Here is a 17,385-nt window from a genome sequence, read left to right on the forward strand (position 1 = left end):
GGAAGCACACAGAGTCCCATACAGGATAAGCACAAGGAGAAACACACCAAGACACATATTAACCGACCTAACAAAAATTAAATACAAAGAAAAAATATTAAAAGCAACAAGGGAAAGCAAAAAATTACATACAAGGGAATCCCCATAAGGTTGTCAGCTGATTGTTCAGCAGAAACTCTGCAGGCCAGAGGGAGTGGCAGGATTTATTTAAAGTGATGAAAGGGTAAAAGCTACAACCAAGATTACTCTACCCAGCAAGGATCTCATTCAGATTCGATGGAGAAATAAAAAACCTTACAGACAAGTGAAAGCTAAGAGAATTCAGCACCACCAAACCAGCTCTACAACAAATGCTAAAGGAACTTCTCTAAGTGGAAAACACAAGAGGAAGAAAAAGACCTACAAAAATAAACCCAAAACAATTAAGAAAATGGTAATAGGAACATACATGTTGATAATTACCTTAAATGTGAATGGATTAAACACTCCAACCAAAAGACACAGACTGGCTGAATGGATACAAAAACAAGACCCATATATATGCTGTCAACAAGAGACCCACTTCAGACCTAGGGACACATACAAACCGAAAATGAGGGGATGGAAAAAGTTATTCCATGCAAATGGAAATCAAAAGAAAGCTGGAGTAGCAATTATCATATTAGATAAAATAGACTTTAAAGTAAAGAATGTTACAAGAGACAAGGAAGGACACTGCATAATGATCAAGGGACAAACCCAAGAGGAAGATATAACAATTATAAATATATATGCACCCAACATAGGAGCACCTCAATACATAAGGCAAATGCTAACAGCTATAAAAGGGGAAATTGACAGTAACACAATAATAGTGAGGGGCTTTAACACCTCACATACACCAATGGACAGAACTTCCAGACAGAAAATTAATAAGGAAACACAAGCTTTAAATGACACAATGGTTCAGATAGATTTAAGAGATATTTATAGGACATTCCATCTTAATACAGCACATTACACTTTCTTCTTAAGAGCACATGGAACATTCTCCAGTATAGATCATATCTTGGGTCACAAATCAAGCCTCGGTAAATTTAAGAAAATTGAAATCATATCAAGCACCTTTTCCGACCACAATGCTATGAGATTACAAATCTATTACAGGGAAAAAACTGTAAAAAACACAAACACATGGAGGCCAAACAATATGCTACTAAATAACCAAGAGATTACTGAAGAAACCAAAGAGGAAATCAAAACATACCTAGAGACAAATGACAACGAAAACACAATGACCCAAAACCTATGGGACACAGCAAAAGCAGTTCAAAGAGGGAAGTTTATAGCAATGCAATCCTACCTCAAGAAACAAGTAAAATCTCAACTAAACATCCAACCTTACACCTAAAGGAACTAGAGAAAGCAGAATTTTTTTAAAAAACCCAAAAATTAGTAGAAGGAAAGAAACCATAAAGTTCAGAGCAGAAAAAAATAAAATAGAAACAAAGAAAACAATACCAAAGATCAATAAAACTAAAAGCTGGTTCTTTGAAAAGATAAACAAAATTGATAAACCTTTAGCCACACTCATCAAGAAAAAGAGGGAGAGGACTCAAATCAGTAAAAAAGGAAATGAAAAATGAGAAGTTACAATGGACACTGCAGAAATACAAAAGATCATAAGAGACTACTACAAGCAACTCTATGCCAATAAAATAGAAAACCTGGAAGAAATGGACTAATTCTTAGAAAATATAACCTTCCAAGACTGAACCAGAAAGAAATAGAAAATATGAACAGACCAATCACAAGTAATGAAATTGAAACTGTGTTTAACAATCTTCCAACAAACAAAAGTCCATGACCAGATGGCTTCACAGGTGAATTCTATCAAACATTTAGAGAAGAGCTAACACCCATCGTTCTCAAACTCTTCCAAAAAATTTCAGAGGAAGGAACACTGCCAAACTTATTCAATGAGGCCACCATCACTCTGACACCACAACTAGACAAAGATATCACAAAAAAGGAAAATTACAGACCAATATCACTGATGAATACAGACACAAAAATACTAGCAAACAGAATCCAACAACACACTAAAAAGAATAAAACATGATCAAGTGGGATTTATGCCAAGGATGCAAGGATTCTCCAAAATATGCAAATCAATCAATGCGATACACCATATTAACAAATTGAAGAATACAAACCATATGATCATCTCAATAGATGCAGGAAAAGCTTTTGACAAAGTTCAACGACTTATGATTAAAAACTCTACAGAAAGTGGGCATAGAGGGAAGCTACCTCAACATAATAAAGGCTGTATATGACAAACCCACAACAAACATCATTCTCAATGGTGAAAAATGGAAAGAATTTCCACTAAGATCAGGAACAAAACTAGGATGTCCACTCTTGCCACTATTATTCAACATAGCTTTGGAAGTCCTAACTGCAGAAATCAGAGAAGAAAAAGAAATAAAAGGAATACAAATTGGAAAGGAAGAAGTAAAACTATCAGAGCAGATGACATGATACTACACAAAGAAAATCCTAAAGATGCCACCAGAAAACTACTAGAACTAATCAATGATTTGGTAAAGTTGAAGGATACAAAATTAATGCACAGAAATCTCTTGTGCTCCTATACACTAACAACAATATATCAAAAGGAGAAATTAAAGAAACAACCCCATTTACCACTGCAACAAAAAGAATAAAATACCTAGGAATAAACCTACCTAAGGATGTAAAAGACCTGTATTCAGAAAACTATAAGACACTGATGAAAGAAATCAAAGGTGACACAAAGAGATGGTGAGATATACCATAAAATCCAATCTTCTTGGATTAGAAGAATCAAGATTATGAAACTGACTATACTACCCAAAGCAATCTACAGATTCATTGCAATCCCTATCAAATTACCAATGGCATTTTTTACAGAACTAGAACAAAAAATCTTAAAATTTGTATGGAAACACAAAAGACCCTGAATAGCCAAAGCAATCTTGAGGAAAAAAAAAAATGGAGCTGGAGGAATCAGGCTCCCTGACTTCAGACTATACTACAAAGTTACAGTAATCATGACAGTATGGTACTGGCACAAAAACAGAAAAATAGATCAATGGAACAGGATAGAAAGCCCAGAGATAAACCCACACACATATGGTCAACTAGTCTATGATAATGGAGGTAAGAATATACAATGGAGAAGATACAGCCTCTTCAATAAGTGGTGCTGGGAAAACAGGACAGCTACATGTAAAAGAATGAAATTAGAACACTCCCTAACACCATACACAAAAATAAACTCAAAATGAATCAAAGACCTAAATGTGAGAGTGGACACTATAAAATTCTTAGAGGAAAACATAGGAAGAACCCTCTTTGACATAAATCACAGCACGATCTTTTTTGACCCACCTCCTAGAGAAGTGGAAATAAAAACAAAAATAAACAAATGGGAGCTAATGAAACTTAAAAGCTTTTGCACAGCAAAGGAAACCATAAACAAGACGAAAAGACAACCCTCAGAATGGGAGAAGATATTCGCAAATGAATCAATGGACAATGGTTTAATCTCCAAAATTTACAAGCAGCTCATGAAGCTCAATATCAAAACAAACAAACAAACAAACAACCCAATCAAAAACTGGGTGGAAGACCTAAATAGAGATTTCTCAAAAGAAGACATACAGATGGTCAAGAGACACATGAAAAGATGCTCAATATCACTAATTATTAGAGAAATGCAGATCAAAACTACAATGAGGTATCACCTCACACCAGTCAGGATGGCCATCATCAAAAAAATCTACAAACAATAAATGCTGGAGAGGGTGTTGAGAAAAGGGGAACGTCTTGCACTGTTGGTTGGAATGTAAATTGATACAGCCATTATGGAGAACAGTATGGAGGTTCCTTTAAAAGCTAAAAATAGAACTACCATATGACCCAGCAACCCCACTACTGGGCATATACCCTGAGAAAACCATAATTCAAAAAGAGTCATGTACCCCAATGTTCATTGCAGCACTATTTACAATAACCAGGACATGGAAGCAACCTAAGTGTCCATCAATAGATGAATGGATAAAGCAGATGTGGCACATATATACAATGTAATATACTCAGCCATAAAAAGAAACGAAATTGAGTTATTTGTAGTGAGGTGGATGGACCTGGAGACTGTCATACAGAGTGAAGTAAGTCAGAAAGAGAAAATTAAATACCGTATGCTAACACATATATATGGATTTAAAAAAAAATGTTCTGAAGAACCTAGGGGCAGGACACGAATAAAGACACAGACGTAGAGGATGGACTTGAGCACATGGGGAGGGAGAAGGGTAAGCTGGGACAAAGTGAGAGAGTGGCATGGACTTATATATACTCCCAAATGTAAAATAGATAGTTAGTGGGAAGCAGCTGCATAGCACAGGGAGATCAGCTCAGTGCTTTGTGACCACCTAGAGGGGTAGGATAGGGAGCATGGGAGGGAGACGCAAGAGGGAGGACGTATGGGGATATATGTATATGTATAGCTGATTCACTTTGTTATAAAGCAGAAAGTAACACACCATTGTAAAGCAATTATACTCCAATAAATATGTTAGAAAACAAACATGAATTATTGCTATAGTAATGAAAAACAATGAATGTTATTTTTGATTAAAAATACTAAAGCAAAAAAAAAATTTAAATAGATTTACCATATGACCCAGCAATCCCCCTACTGGGCATATACCCATAGAGAACCATAATTCAAACATACACATTCACCCCAGTGTTCATTGCAGCACTATTTACAACAGTCAGGTCATGGAAGCAACCTAAATGCCCACTGACAGACAAATGGATAAAGAAGACGTGGTACAGATACCACCATATTCAATGGACTATTACTCAGCCATAAAAAGGAACAAAACTGGGTCATTTATAGAGACGTGGATGGACCTAATGACTGTCATACAGAGTGAAGTAAGTCAGAAAAAGGAAAATAAATATCATTTCTTAACTTATATATGTGGAATCTAAAAAAATGGTACAGATTACCCTGTTTGCAAGGCAGAAATAGAGACACAGACGTAGAGAACAAACATATGGACACCAAGGTGGGAAAGGGGGGTTGGGATGAATTGGGAGATTGAGATTGACATATATACGTTAATATGTATAAAATAGATAACTAATGAGAACCTGCTGTATAGCACAGGGAACTCCACTTCGCTGTACAGTAGAAACAAACACAACATTGTAAAACAACAATACCCCAATAAAAGAAAAAGAACAACTTTGAATCCTCACAAGACCCCTGAAAAGTAGATACTGTTCCAACTTTAGAGATGAGAAAACTGAGGCTCAGATAGGTGTGTAACTCGCCCAAATTAGGTCACTTCTAAGTGGTAGACTTGAAAGTCAAAGTCATATCTGTTTAATTTCATCTGTGCTCTTCCTCCCTGTGCTTTCCCTTTTCTTCTGTTCTCTGTCTTGTCCTTTATAACCATGTGGTCCTGAACAAGTTTCTTCTGTCTGAGCTTTAGATTAAAAATTAGCAGTTCACATAGGTATAATAAACATTTATTAAAAAATAATTTAAGAAAAGAAAGCAAAAGCTATCATGCTGCATGATGGTGAAACCTATAATCATGGAAATGGAATATACAGGAATTTTTTTTTTAACATAATGATCAGAGTATTGGAAAAACAATCATCAGTCCGAACCAGGTAATGTTTGAAGCCTAACTTTTTGAATTTTTTGGATTTTGAGAGTGTGTTTTTTCTAACACAATTTTAAATTGAGACATAAAATATTTTATCATAAATTTATATAATAAGATGCTGTGATTACTTGTGTGTTATAAAAATTGACATGTAAAAAATTACAATTTAAATTTTCAATTCAATCTGAATGCATCGAATTTGTTATTGACAGTAATCCATTTAATAAATATGCAAAGAATCATTTCCTTAACAATTAATAATATTACATCATTTTTTCTCTGTAAACTTTTATTCCAGCTTTTTGTTTTTATTCCAACATACCCATAAAATTAGACCTTAATGTAATATATTTTAGTCTTTGAAAGTCTACTGTTGATAATTCTATCATATTTCTCTGCAAAAATGTGGATATATATTGTAATTTTTATTGTGAAATCTGTGTAAATATAAGGCTCTAAATATTTAACAGCATATTCAAGATTGAGTCATTATTGCAATATTTGGAACAAAATTGATTAAAGCCACATAAATGTATTATAAAGTGTGAAAAATATTTATTAATGAAGAATAACTTTTTGTTGTACTACAAATGCATCCTCTTAGTAAATACATATTGCTTTCTCTCAATTAGCTTATGTGTAGGTAGATGAATATTATTTTCTACTGATGAGATGAGAGTCAGTACCAAATTTCTTCCCAGTTTTTATTTTTAAAAATGTAATCACTGAGACATCTTATTCACATCAAAAGGTAAATGTGAAAGTTTAAAGATTAGGTAGCAGATAGATAAATGATAGCTACATGGGGAGAGAGAGAGAGAACACATTTCTTTTAAGTCCTTACAAGTTATATGCCCAAAATCCCATAGTAAGCTATCACTAAATTTTATTTACAATGATCTATCACCCACCAGGTGATTTGCCCTGCTGTCATTGCTATGGTAAATGAAGAATGGAAAGTCACTTGAATTTCTAAAGGATTTGTTATCCAAAGTCTATGATTACTTACTTTCTGAATACCAGCAACAATCTTTCAATTATCGACTGGTTTGACACATGGACGTTTTTCCACTCTGAGCAATCCATGATTGTCAGAAAAAGAAGGGGTGAGAGGTAAATTTTCTTTCAAAGTTAAACAAAAATTTACAAAGTGGAGATAGAAGATCATGTTAAGTGATATGGAAGCAACCTAAAAGTCCATCAACACATGAATGGATAAAGATGTGGTACATATATACAATGGAATATTACTCAGCCATAAAAAGAAAATGGACAACATGAGAGAGTGGCATGGACATATATACCCTACCAAACGTAAAATAGATGGCTGGTGGGAAGCAACCGCATAGCACAGGGAGATCAGCTCTGTGCTTTGTGACCACCTAGAGGGGTGGGATAGGGAGGGTAGGAGGGAGGGAGATGCAAGAGGGAAGAGATATGGGAACATATGTATATGTATAACTGATTCACTTTGTTATAAAGCAGAAACTAACACACCATTGTAAAGCAATTATACTCCAACAAAGATGTTTAAAAAAAAATAACGAAACAGAGTCATTTTTAGAGATGTGGATGGACATAGAGACTGTCATACAGAGTGATGTAAGTCAGAAGGAGAAAAACAAATATCGTTTATTAATGCTTATATGTGGAATCTAGATAAATGGTACAGATGAATTTATTTGCAAAGCAGTAATAGAGGCACAGACGTAGAAAACAAACATATGAACACCAACAGGGAAAAGGGGGTGGGTGGGATGAATTGGGAGATTCAGATTGACATACATACACTACTATGTGTAAAACAGATAACTAAAGAGAACCTGCTGTATAACACAGGGAGCTATACTCGATGCTCTGTGGTGACCTAAATGGGAAGGAAATCCAAAAAAGGGGGGATATATGTATACATATAGCTGATTCACTTCGATGTACAGTAGAACCTAACACAACACTGTAAAGGAACTATAACCGAATTTAAAAAAAAAAAAGAATGCTCTGAGTATCACAAGATATTAAAAACTTGAGGGTCAAAAAAATATTTCCCTTAAATTATCAACATGAATATCTTGGAAAAAAATGTTGCAACCAGTATCCCAGTTTGAAGATTACTACTTTATATTGTCAGATCTTCTCATATTGATTGAGATGATTTCATGAACAAGTGCAAAAATTGTTACTGAGCATCCACCATGCGCAAGGCACTGGTCTAACAGCTTGGGGCGCAGCCATGAACAGGACCACAGTGTAAGGACTCTATGTACATTATAGTGGTGATGACAGGCTACATGTAAGTAAATGATAAAATAATTCAGAAGGAGAACAAAGAAATCTACAAAATAATTTCAAAGAATTTAAGTGAACGGAAGAAAATAATGCAGAGTAGTGTGAGAAGTGGTCTTGTGGCCAAGGATTATTTCTAAGGAGGTGACATTTAAGGCAAAGGTATAGAAGAAGAGTACTCTAGGCTGAGGCAGACTGGTGGCCTAGGGATGTCTTTATGGTAAAAGAATGCCTCTGTGAAGGGTTGGCATATGACCTGTGTGACGAGGTGTCAGCCATACAGAGAAATGGAGAAGAGCTATTTAGGCCAAGGTAGACTAGAAAGAAGTCGATCACCTTGTCCAGGTTTGCTAAAGACTTTCTTGGTTTTGGCACTCTAATTTCCGTGTTCTGGGAAAACCCTCAGTCCCAGGCAAAGTAGGATAGTTTGTCAGCCAACAAGAGGCCCACGATCTATTGGAATATGAGGTCTACTTAAAGGTTAGTGGCCTGATGGCCAATATCAAATGCACAGCTGGGGTCACTGGCAGCTTGACCCTAAGAAAATAAAAAGAATTAGAGAATAAGCCTTCTTGATTCTGAGACTTTTAGGCATCTGGGACTGTGGCTCTCAGTAGCACACCAGCCTTAGCTCAGCACATTAATAATTAGTCAACCTTAGAGTGAATAACTACTTCTCTGTGATATCAGAGAGTAAAGTCGCTGATCCGCCGGTTGCTGTGCAAACAGCACTCACACGCACAGAGGCAGACAAAGCATAGACCCCCTACACACAACTAGTATTCGTGGACAAAATGAACATCTGGAGAGGCACGCAATGAGACCACCATAGCTGGAAGTTTTGAGTGGAAAGAGCATTGGAAAGATAAGTAGAATTTGTGATGTAGCTCTTAATTTAATATGATGTGCTCTTAAGGCAAGTCCCATGTGCACCTCTATCTAGTTAAATCAGTGTTTGTGGTGAGTGAGGTAGTTTCTAACTAAAACTGGGTTTGTTTCGGGTTGAAGTATTAAACAAAATTTGACCTCATGATACAAACAGGGATTTAAAGTCAGCACTTACAATAAATGTTGGTGAGGACAGAGGGACAGGAAAGGGAGGACTTGTCTGGAACTTTTTATTTGCCTTCGTAGGTTCTTCCGTATATGATAGTAGTGTTTCAGGTATTACTAAAATCAAAATTTCAGTCTCAACTATACAGGCAACTCCAAACTGTGGTATTTATTTATTTGTTTGTTTGTTTATTATGGAAAAATACACACACAAATATCACCTGAGGCCAAATATTAGCACATGTATATTAGTATACCAGAGGAAAACAAAGAAAGAACTTAAGCCCAAAATAAAGAATCCCTATATCTTCTATACACTTCTCTTTATACATTTCTAATTGTGAGGTAACTCCCTCGGTTCTTGCCTTGGCAGTAGCATTATGTCCACCTCTATGTCATCCAATTCTCGATTGAACTGTCCCCGGTGAAATAACATCTGTAGACTTGGCTCCCTGGATATTAGTCCCAATGCTTATATAGATCTGCTGTCTCAGGCTCATGAGAAAATGTTGTACCCTCAACGCTCTCAGGAATAGTTGTCAAAGTCTAGGGAGACTCTCTCTTGGAAGTAGTGGTCCCAGTTACTGTGGTTTCTTCAGTCTCAATTGTTTTAATTGTTACCTCATCATTCAACCCAGATATGGGAGAAAAAGGAAAACCATCGTGAGTACCAAATCCAACAGTTACATCGTCACCGAATGTGGGACGTATTGGCCATTGAGTGTGTGGATGGTCACTGCGTAGGGGGATGCAGCATGACAGCTTGTTCTTACAAAGAAGTTTGTACCTTTCGAGATGTAAACATCGTCTTCTGCAGTGTCCTACATCATTCTTCCAGCATCTTTCAACAAACCAGCCAGCTGCAGGGTTAAACAAGCAGTCAATTTTAAAATTCTAGCCACAAGACGACAAACATTAATTCCAAAGTTTGACAACTACTACTATTGCCATCAAAAGTAATATGATAACAAATACCACAAGCCATTTGGAGAGACAAACAAGAAAACTAAAACTGTATATTAAAAACTGTGACATGTGCCATCAAGGAAATTGCTGGTGGTGGGGAGAGGAGAGACAGAAGGAGAGGGGAGGGGGCAGGAGAAAGACTGGAGAAGAAGGAAAGAGGAGGAGGAGGAAGAAAACGAGACAGAGAGGATAGACATATGTAAAGCGAATAGTTAAGCCACGGCAAGGCACGAAGGATGAAAGGAGGCAACAGGATACACAGGAGGCAAAGATTATTTCAGGAAAGGACCATCAAGTGCTCAGTCCCAGTGTTGAGAAACAGCATAGTGTCTTTAAGGTATTAAGAGAAAGCTGAAGAGTCTGAAGTATAATGTGCAAAGAGCAAAGGGGCACGAGATAAAATGAGCTTGAAGTAATCATGCCATTGCCTAGTCAATTTGGCCATTATTAAGCATTTTTATTTATTTCAAACCATCATGTGAGTTGATTTACTTCATGTTTTAGACAGTTAGCTAGGATTTCACATGGAAATTAGATAAGGGAAAAGGAAGAATAGAATCTGGGAGACACGTTAGAAGCTTTGGCCAGGTGAAACATGAGGATGGCTGGAACTAAGGCTGTGAGAGTTGTAAAGAAGAGAACAGACTAAAGACATCGATTGTTTGAATATAAGGTCAGCGGAGGATGGAGAAATCCAAGTACATTAGTACATTTCTGAGCCGATATAGGGGAGATTCGTGATACTTGCTATTCATAGAATAGTAAACAGAGGAAAGAACACGATTTGGAGGGAAGAGAAAAAGGTGGTTACAAGTACTTGTTTTGGGGTATATAACACAATATACCTCAGATGTCCAGAGGGCAGTAGGATATAGCTGTAGCAACTCAGTAGACAAGTTTGGACTCTAGATGTAAATTGTGGAATCATTGCTATGGATAGTATTTAAAACTAGAGTTATAAAGTACATATAGCGTTGGAATAATGTGAGATAAAAGGGGGCCATAGTTAAATTCTGGGGAGTGTCAATATAGAGAGCTCAGATAGGAGGAGAAGGCTCAGAAGGAACAGCCAGATACTTAGAGCAAAACAGGAGAATGAGACACTAGAGAATTAGATTAGTTTTCCCAAAAGCAGACCTTGGGATAAATTTTGACTACTGTATAATAAATGAGTTGAGGGCATTCAGCACTCCCCACATCCCAAAATCAGTTTGGAAATGGGGAAGTTAGGGAAATAAGACAGCCAAAAAGAGGAGAGTTATACAGTTAGTTACCACTGTGATAGACTAGAGCATGACCCCATGGGGAAATCTGGCAATTAGTGTATGGCTAGGATAAAGGTCCAATTTATCCTTCTTGAGGGTCAGAGGAGCTGGAATATTTTTCCACCATCCAGTAGTTGACAGATGATACCAGAGTGAGCTGACAATTCCCTGTCATTTCCGGACTGCCCCGTACAGGACTGATTTGCAAGCAATCGACCATGCTTTGAGGATACTGCCAGGCGCAGGTCAGGCTGGTGTGCATGAAAATGGCAAATGCCAAAGGGATACAAAGAAAGTTGTATTAGCTATGACTAGATTATGCAAGTGAGGAAAACGTTTCCTAAAGGAACGCGTGGACACTTGTAGGCAAATACTGCTGTGAGGTTGAGTGAGATAAAGCAGGAGCTGGAGCCTCCATTGCATTTAACATGATGAGTGTCACTGGTAATCTTCAGAGTGGTAGGAAGAGGAGAAACAGAAGTGAAGTGGTTGACATGTGAATGAGAAGTGGAAATAGCACCTGGAGACCAAACTCTTAGGAAGTTTAGCTGTGAGGAAGAGCAGAGAAATAGAGAAGTACTTGGAGGACAATATGGAGTCAAGGGAAGGTTTTTCAGGTTTGTTTTGAAAACCGGGAAATAAGAGAGCATGTTTGCAAATATTAAGAAGGAACAAGTAGAAAGGGAGAGATTAACATAGAAGAGAGAAATGAGGCAAAAGAAGGGCATAGTCCTTGATTAGGTGACAAGAATTAAGAACACATACAGCATTTGACTGTATGTGATATGGAGAAGCACACTTCCTCAGCTATGTCAAGAGGGAAAGAGAAGATGGGTGCAAAGCCATACTGGTGTGAGTGTTGGCAGCGGTAAAAAGAAAAAGTGCCATTTGAATTTTTAAAATCTTGAGATGTGGGGTAAAGTCCTAAGCTGGGAGGGAACATCACAGACAGGAGTAGAGCAGGAGAATTGAAAAGAAAGAAAGGTGAGTGCAAAAAAGTGGTCTAGGAAAGAGGAAAGATGAGCTCACACAAGAAATACGGTAGGATTTCTAAGCAGCGTGATAATTCATTGGAGGAGGGAGGATAGGCATCTACCGTGAAACTAGTCTGTTCCATTGTATGATCATTTATCAAGCAACTATATGACCATCTTTCTCAGCAAACCGCCCGAGAAGCACCAAGGTTGGTGTATTCTACGAAACAGCTAGTGCAAAGGCTCTACGTTGGAGGAAGCCAAGGATGTATGAAGAAGGTCAAGTAATTCTCAAAACAACCCTTTTTGCATTTAATTTGATAAAGTATGAAAAGTACCTTTCGTGGGTTGAGATAGAGAGAGAGAGCATAACGAAAATTTGGCTCCTATTTCCTACCCTGGGAATGTTGGCTTTATCCCAACTTCTCCAATGATTCATTGTTTTCTTATTATTTTACTGGCTCCAATTCTATTGCCCTTGGTAGAATTTTCTGTAAGTTTCGAGGGTAGCTGTACCATTTCTTTCATCCTGGACAAAGTCTAAAATTGCTTCCTCATTCCTCACTTCTACAAAGATTACCTCTCTATGTATTTATTTTATTTTCCTCCAGGGTGCCCATCCTCGAAATCTGAGTCCTGTCAGCATTTCTCCTCCATTCCCAAACACGTTAAATCATCTTGTTCTGTCAATTCTTCTTTAATCTTGCCTCTCACTTGCATTGCTCACTACTCCTTTTCAACTATTCTCCCCAGAGTTAAAATTTCGGGTACAGCCCATCACTCAACAGAGGTTTGAGCCCCTAACTGTGGTACAGGCTCTATTCTAGGTGCTTGGGGTACATTTGTGAACTAAGCAGACAAAATCGCATGGAGCTTACTTTCTAGCAGAGGAAAACAGACAATAAAGAAAACGAGTAAATTATCCTGTATGTGAGAGGATGATAAGTGGTTTTCAGAAATAAGAGAGAATAGATTTAAGTGGAATCTATTTGGTGTGTCATGGGGGCAGATGACAGTTTCTTAAACAGCAGTTAGCAGAGGTCTTGAGAGAAGGTGACAATTAAACGGTGACCTGAAGGTGGTGAAGGAATTAGCCACACCAGTATGTAGGGCAAGTGCATTCTAAGCAGAGGAAAACACAGAACTCTGTGGGTTGAGCAAGCCTGGCATGTTTGAAGAAGGGCACTGAGGCCAGTGTGGCTCTGGCAAAGTGAGTAAGGACTAGAGGACTAGAGTGGTGGGAGATGAGGTGAGAGAGGTCATAAGCACCAGATCATGGAGGGCCTGGTGGGCCACTGTAAGGACGCTGGTTATTGTTCTGAGTGAAGAGGGGGCCACTGCAGAGATCTGAGCAGAAGAGGTACATGGTCTGACTTCCACTGCGAGCAGATCACACTCTATGCTATCTTGACAGAAGACGGCAGGAGGCAAGAGTAGAAGGACAGAGACCTGTGAGGAAGCTATGAGGAAGCAGTAACAGGTGAGAGATGATAGTGACTTGAATCAGAGCGGTAGCAGTGGATGGAGGTGGTGAGATCAGTTGGTTCTAGACATAATTTGCAGGTAGCTGTAATAGATTTCCTGGTAGATATGGATCTCACAGCTTAAAATATCAAAGATAGTTCCAAGAATATGGCTTAAGCAATACAATGATGGTGACTGGGAATAATCTATAACTTAATGTTTGTTTGGTTTTTTTTTAGAATGGCAGTCGTCACTTATTTCAAAGCTCCTCAGTCTGGTATTATTATGTCATTAGGACTTATGACCTCCGTCACCAATATTTCAAAATCATAAATCTAAAAAATATGAATGACAACGGTATTAGTTCAGGCACATAAGCCATCTAGCCAAAATATTATCCCTCGTGTGAATTCTCTCTGAAAACAAAAAGAAAGAAGGAAAACAGATACGGAATCAGATAGCATCAACTTAAATATAGCTATTAACAGCACTCCACTGATGGACAGTTTGGCTTGGTAAAATGTTTCTTAACAAAGCCCTCAGGTGCCATCTCAATTGAAAACAGAAAAATACACTCAAAACATTAATAGCTAAGTTGCAAAATAGAACCTATAAGCAAAAATTTATAAATCAGCAGGAAACAAATCTACCGCCCTCACAATAAAAGAGAAAAATAAGCAGAACCACACACTTCACAGAAAAATCGAAATACATGATAAATATATATTTGAAGTTTAACTTCTCCATAGTCAAAGAAATAGAAAATATTAGAAACTTAGATATTTTCCTTCATTTTAAACATTTGCAATATTCAGAATTTGACAATGCACTAAGCAGACAGGAATAAGGTGCATGTCTAGGAATTTTATGTTGAATGGTTCATGTCTATGAATGGTTGTATAGAATATACTTGTATATGAAACATAAATACACTTCTTAGCAAAAATAATAAGTACATAATAATAAGTACATAAATGTCTCTGACAGATTCTTAGAGAGCAGGGACATGGAGCTGCCAGCATGCTATCATAAGAGCACTTGCGCTGCTCTTTATTGGCCCAAGGCTTTTCCTGTGGACGCTCTTTCCCCTTCAAGACACCTGGGGAGCCCAGGGTCAACAACTCCTCCTAGTTCCATCATCTCTCCATTGTAGGGTTCCATTACCTTTGGTCACCAGATTTAGTAACCCACATATCATGAAGGTCAGCATCAGGAGATTCATGGCTTCTGGGAGAGAGGGAGCCCTGTGTCCTGAGGAATGCAGAACACTTTGCACAGTTAAGACTCTGAGTGGTCACCTTTACTGGCCTATCATGGGTGATGAACCAGAGAGGAGGAGAATGCTATGCCACCCAGAACACCAGATGATTAACTTGCACCACTGAGTGTGCATGACAAAATAATGCTCTGTTCTAGAAACTGTTATAGGAAACTGAGGCCTTATGAAATGAAGTATAATCCTGAGGATGTGTAGGGTCTGATGGAAAGAAACAACTCCCCAGTAAAGTCCTCCTTAACCTTGGATGGGGCCAATTACTTCTCCTCCCTCTGTATGCAACACTGTGTATATACCCATGATAGCAGAACGTTATATCAAGATCCAACTTGTTTCAGACCAGTAAGCTTATGACCGCCAGTAGATTATCCCCCTTTCCATCTGAGTGATGCCCCAATCCATTGTGTATTAATTTCTTTATAAGTTGTGAAGTTTGCTTTGAATGGATTTTTTGTTGTTGTTGTTGTTGCTATGGATAGCCAATTTTTGCAGTAACCATTTGTTGGAAGTACTATCCTTCCTCCATTGAATTGCTTTGGCAGGTTTGTCAAAAATTAGTTGGCCATACTTGGTGCTCTATTCTGTTCCATGGATTATGTATCTATTCCTCTGCCAGTACAACACATTCTTGACTACAGTAGCTGTATAATATATTTTGAGATAGTGTAGGGATACCTCCTGCTTTATTCTGCCTTCTGAAAATTGTTGTAGCTCTCCCAGTTCCTCTGCCTTTCAATAAAAATTTTAGAATAGTCTTGGGAATATCTACAAAAGATCTTGTTGGGACTATGAAAGCAATTGAGTTACAGCTGTGTTGTAGTTAGAAGAGAAATGACTTCTTTACTATGTTGAGTCTTCCTATCCATGGACATGTGTGCCCATGCCACTTCATTTAACGCTTTTTTCTTTTTTTAACATCTTTAATGGAGTATAATTGCTTTACAGTGTTGTGTTAGTTTCTGCTGTATAACAAAGTGAGTCAGCTATATGTATACATATATCTGCATATCCCCTCCCTATCACGGGTCCCTCCCACCCTCCCTATCCACCCTTCTAGGTGGTCCCAAAGCACCAAGCTGATCTCCCTGTGCTATGCAGCTGCTTTACACTAGCTATCTATTTTACATTTGGTAGTGTATATACGTCAATGCCACTCTCTCACTTCGTCTCAGCTTTCCCTTCCCCCTCCCGGGTCTTCAAGTCCATTCACTACGTCTGCAGCTTTTTTCGTGTCCTGCCCCTGGGTTCATCAGAACCATTTTTGGTTCAGAAATATAGATCAATGGAACAGGATAGATAGCCCAGAGGTAAACCCATGCACATATGGTCACCTTATCTTTGATGAAGGAGGCAAGATTATACAATGGAGAAAAGAGAACCTCTTCAATAAGTGGTGCTGGGAAAGCTGGAGAGCTACATGTAAAAGAATGTAATTAGAACACTTAGTAACACATACACAAAAATAAAAACAAAATGGATTAAAGAACTAGATTTAAGTCCAGACACGACAAAGCTCTTAGAGGAAAACAGTGGCAGAGCACTCTATGACATAAATCACAGAAAGATCCTTTTTGACCCACCTCCTTGAGAAGTGGAAATTTAAAAAAAGTAAACAAATGGGACCTAATGAAACTTAAAAGCTTTTGCACAACAAAGGCAACCATAAACAAGACGAAAGGACAAGTCTCAGAAGGGTAGAAAATATTTGCAAATGAAGCAACTGACAAAGGATTAATCTCCAAAATTTACAAGCATCTCATGCAGCTCAATATCACAAACAACCCAATCCGAAAATAGGCAGAAGACCTAAATAAACGTTTTCCAAAGAAGATATACAGATTGCCAACAAACACATGAAAGGATGGTCAACATCACTAATCATTAGAGAAAAGCAAATCAAAACCACAATGAGGTATCACCTCACACTGGTCGGAATGGCCATTCTCAAAAAATCTACAAACAATAAATGTTGGAGAGGGTGTGGAGAAAAGGGAACCCTCTTGCACTCTTGGTGGGAACGTAAGTTGATACAGTCACTATGGAGAACATATGGAGGTTCCTTAAAATACTAAAAATAGAACTACCATACGACTCAGCAATCCCACTACTGGGCATATACCCTGAAAAAAACATAGTTCAAAAAGAGTCATGTACCCAAATGTTCATTGTAGCACTATTTACAATAGCCAGGACATGGAAGCAACCAATGTGTCCATAGACAGACGAATGGATAAAGAAGATGTGGCACATATATACAATGGAATATTACTCAGCCATAAAAGGAAACGAAATTGAGTCATTTATAGTGAGGTGGATGGACCTAGAGTCTGTCATACAGAGTGAAGTAAGTCAGAAAGAGAAAAAGAAATACTGTATGCTAACACATATAT

The 17,385-nt window shown here is 37.8% G+C and overlaps 1 protein-coding gene across 1 annotated transcript; it reads right to left on the reverse strand.

Annotated features, from left to right (window-relative positions):
* Nucleotides 1-1,743: 1,743 nt before the first annotated feature.
* DEFB125 (defensin beta 125) lies at nucleotides 1,744-15,299 on the reverse strand. The gene is made up of 2 exons (XM_082432092.1): nucleotides 14,837-15,299; nucleotides 1,744-9,944 (listed from the first exon to the last, which is right to left on the reverse strand). The coding sequence occupies exons 1-2, from the start codon at nucleotides 14,939-14,941 to the stop codon at nucleotides 9,597-9,599; spliced, it is 453 nt and encodes a 150-aa protein (XP_082288218.1). The 5' UTR covers nucleotides 14,942-15,299; the 3' UTR covers nucleotides 1,744-9,596.
* Between the last annotated feature and the right edge of the window lie 2,086 nt (nucleotides 15,300-17,385).

The sequence above is a fragment of the Balaenoptera physalus genome, assembly GCF_965194825.1.
Source record: "Balaenoptera physalus genome assembly, chromosome: 16".
In the NCBI taxonomy this organism is placed as follows: Eukaryota; Metazoa; Chordata; class Mammalia; order Artiodactyla; family Balaenopteridae; genus Balaenoptera; species Balaenoptera physalus.

Coding starts and splice junctions, on each gene's coding strand:
- DEFB125 (XM_082432092.1), bottom strand. CDS start 14,941: ATGAATCTCCTGATGCTGACCTTCATGATATGTGGGTTACTAAATCTG. Junction 9,945..14,836: donor ATGGAACTAGGAGGAGTTGT/TGACCCTGGGCT, acceptor TCTTGTGGCTAG/AATTTTAAAATTGACTGCTT.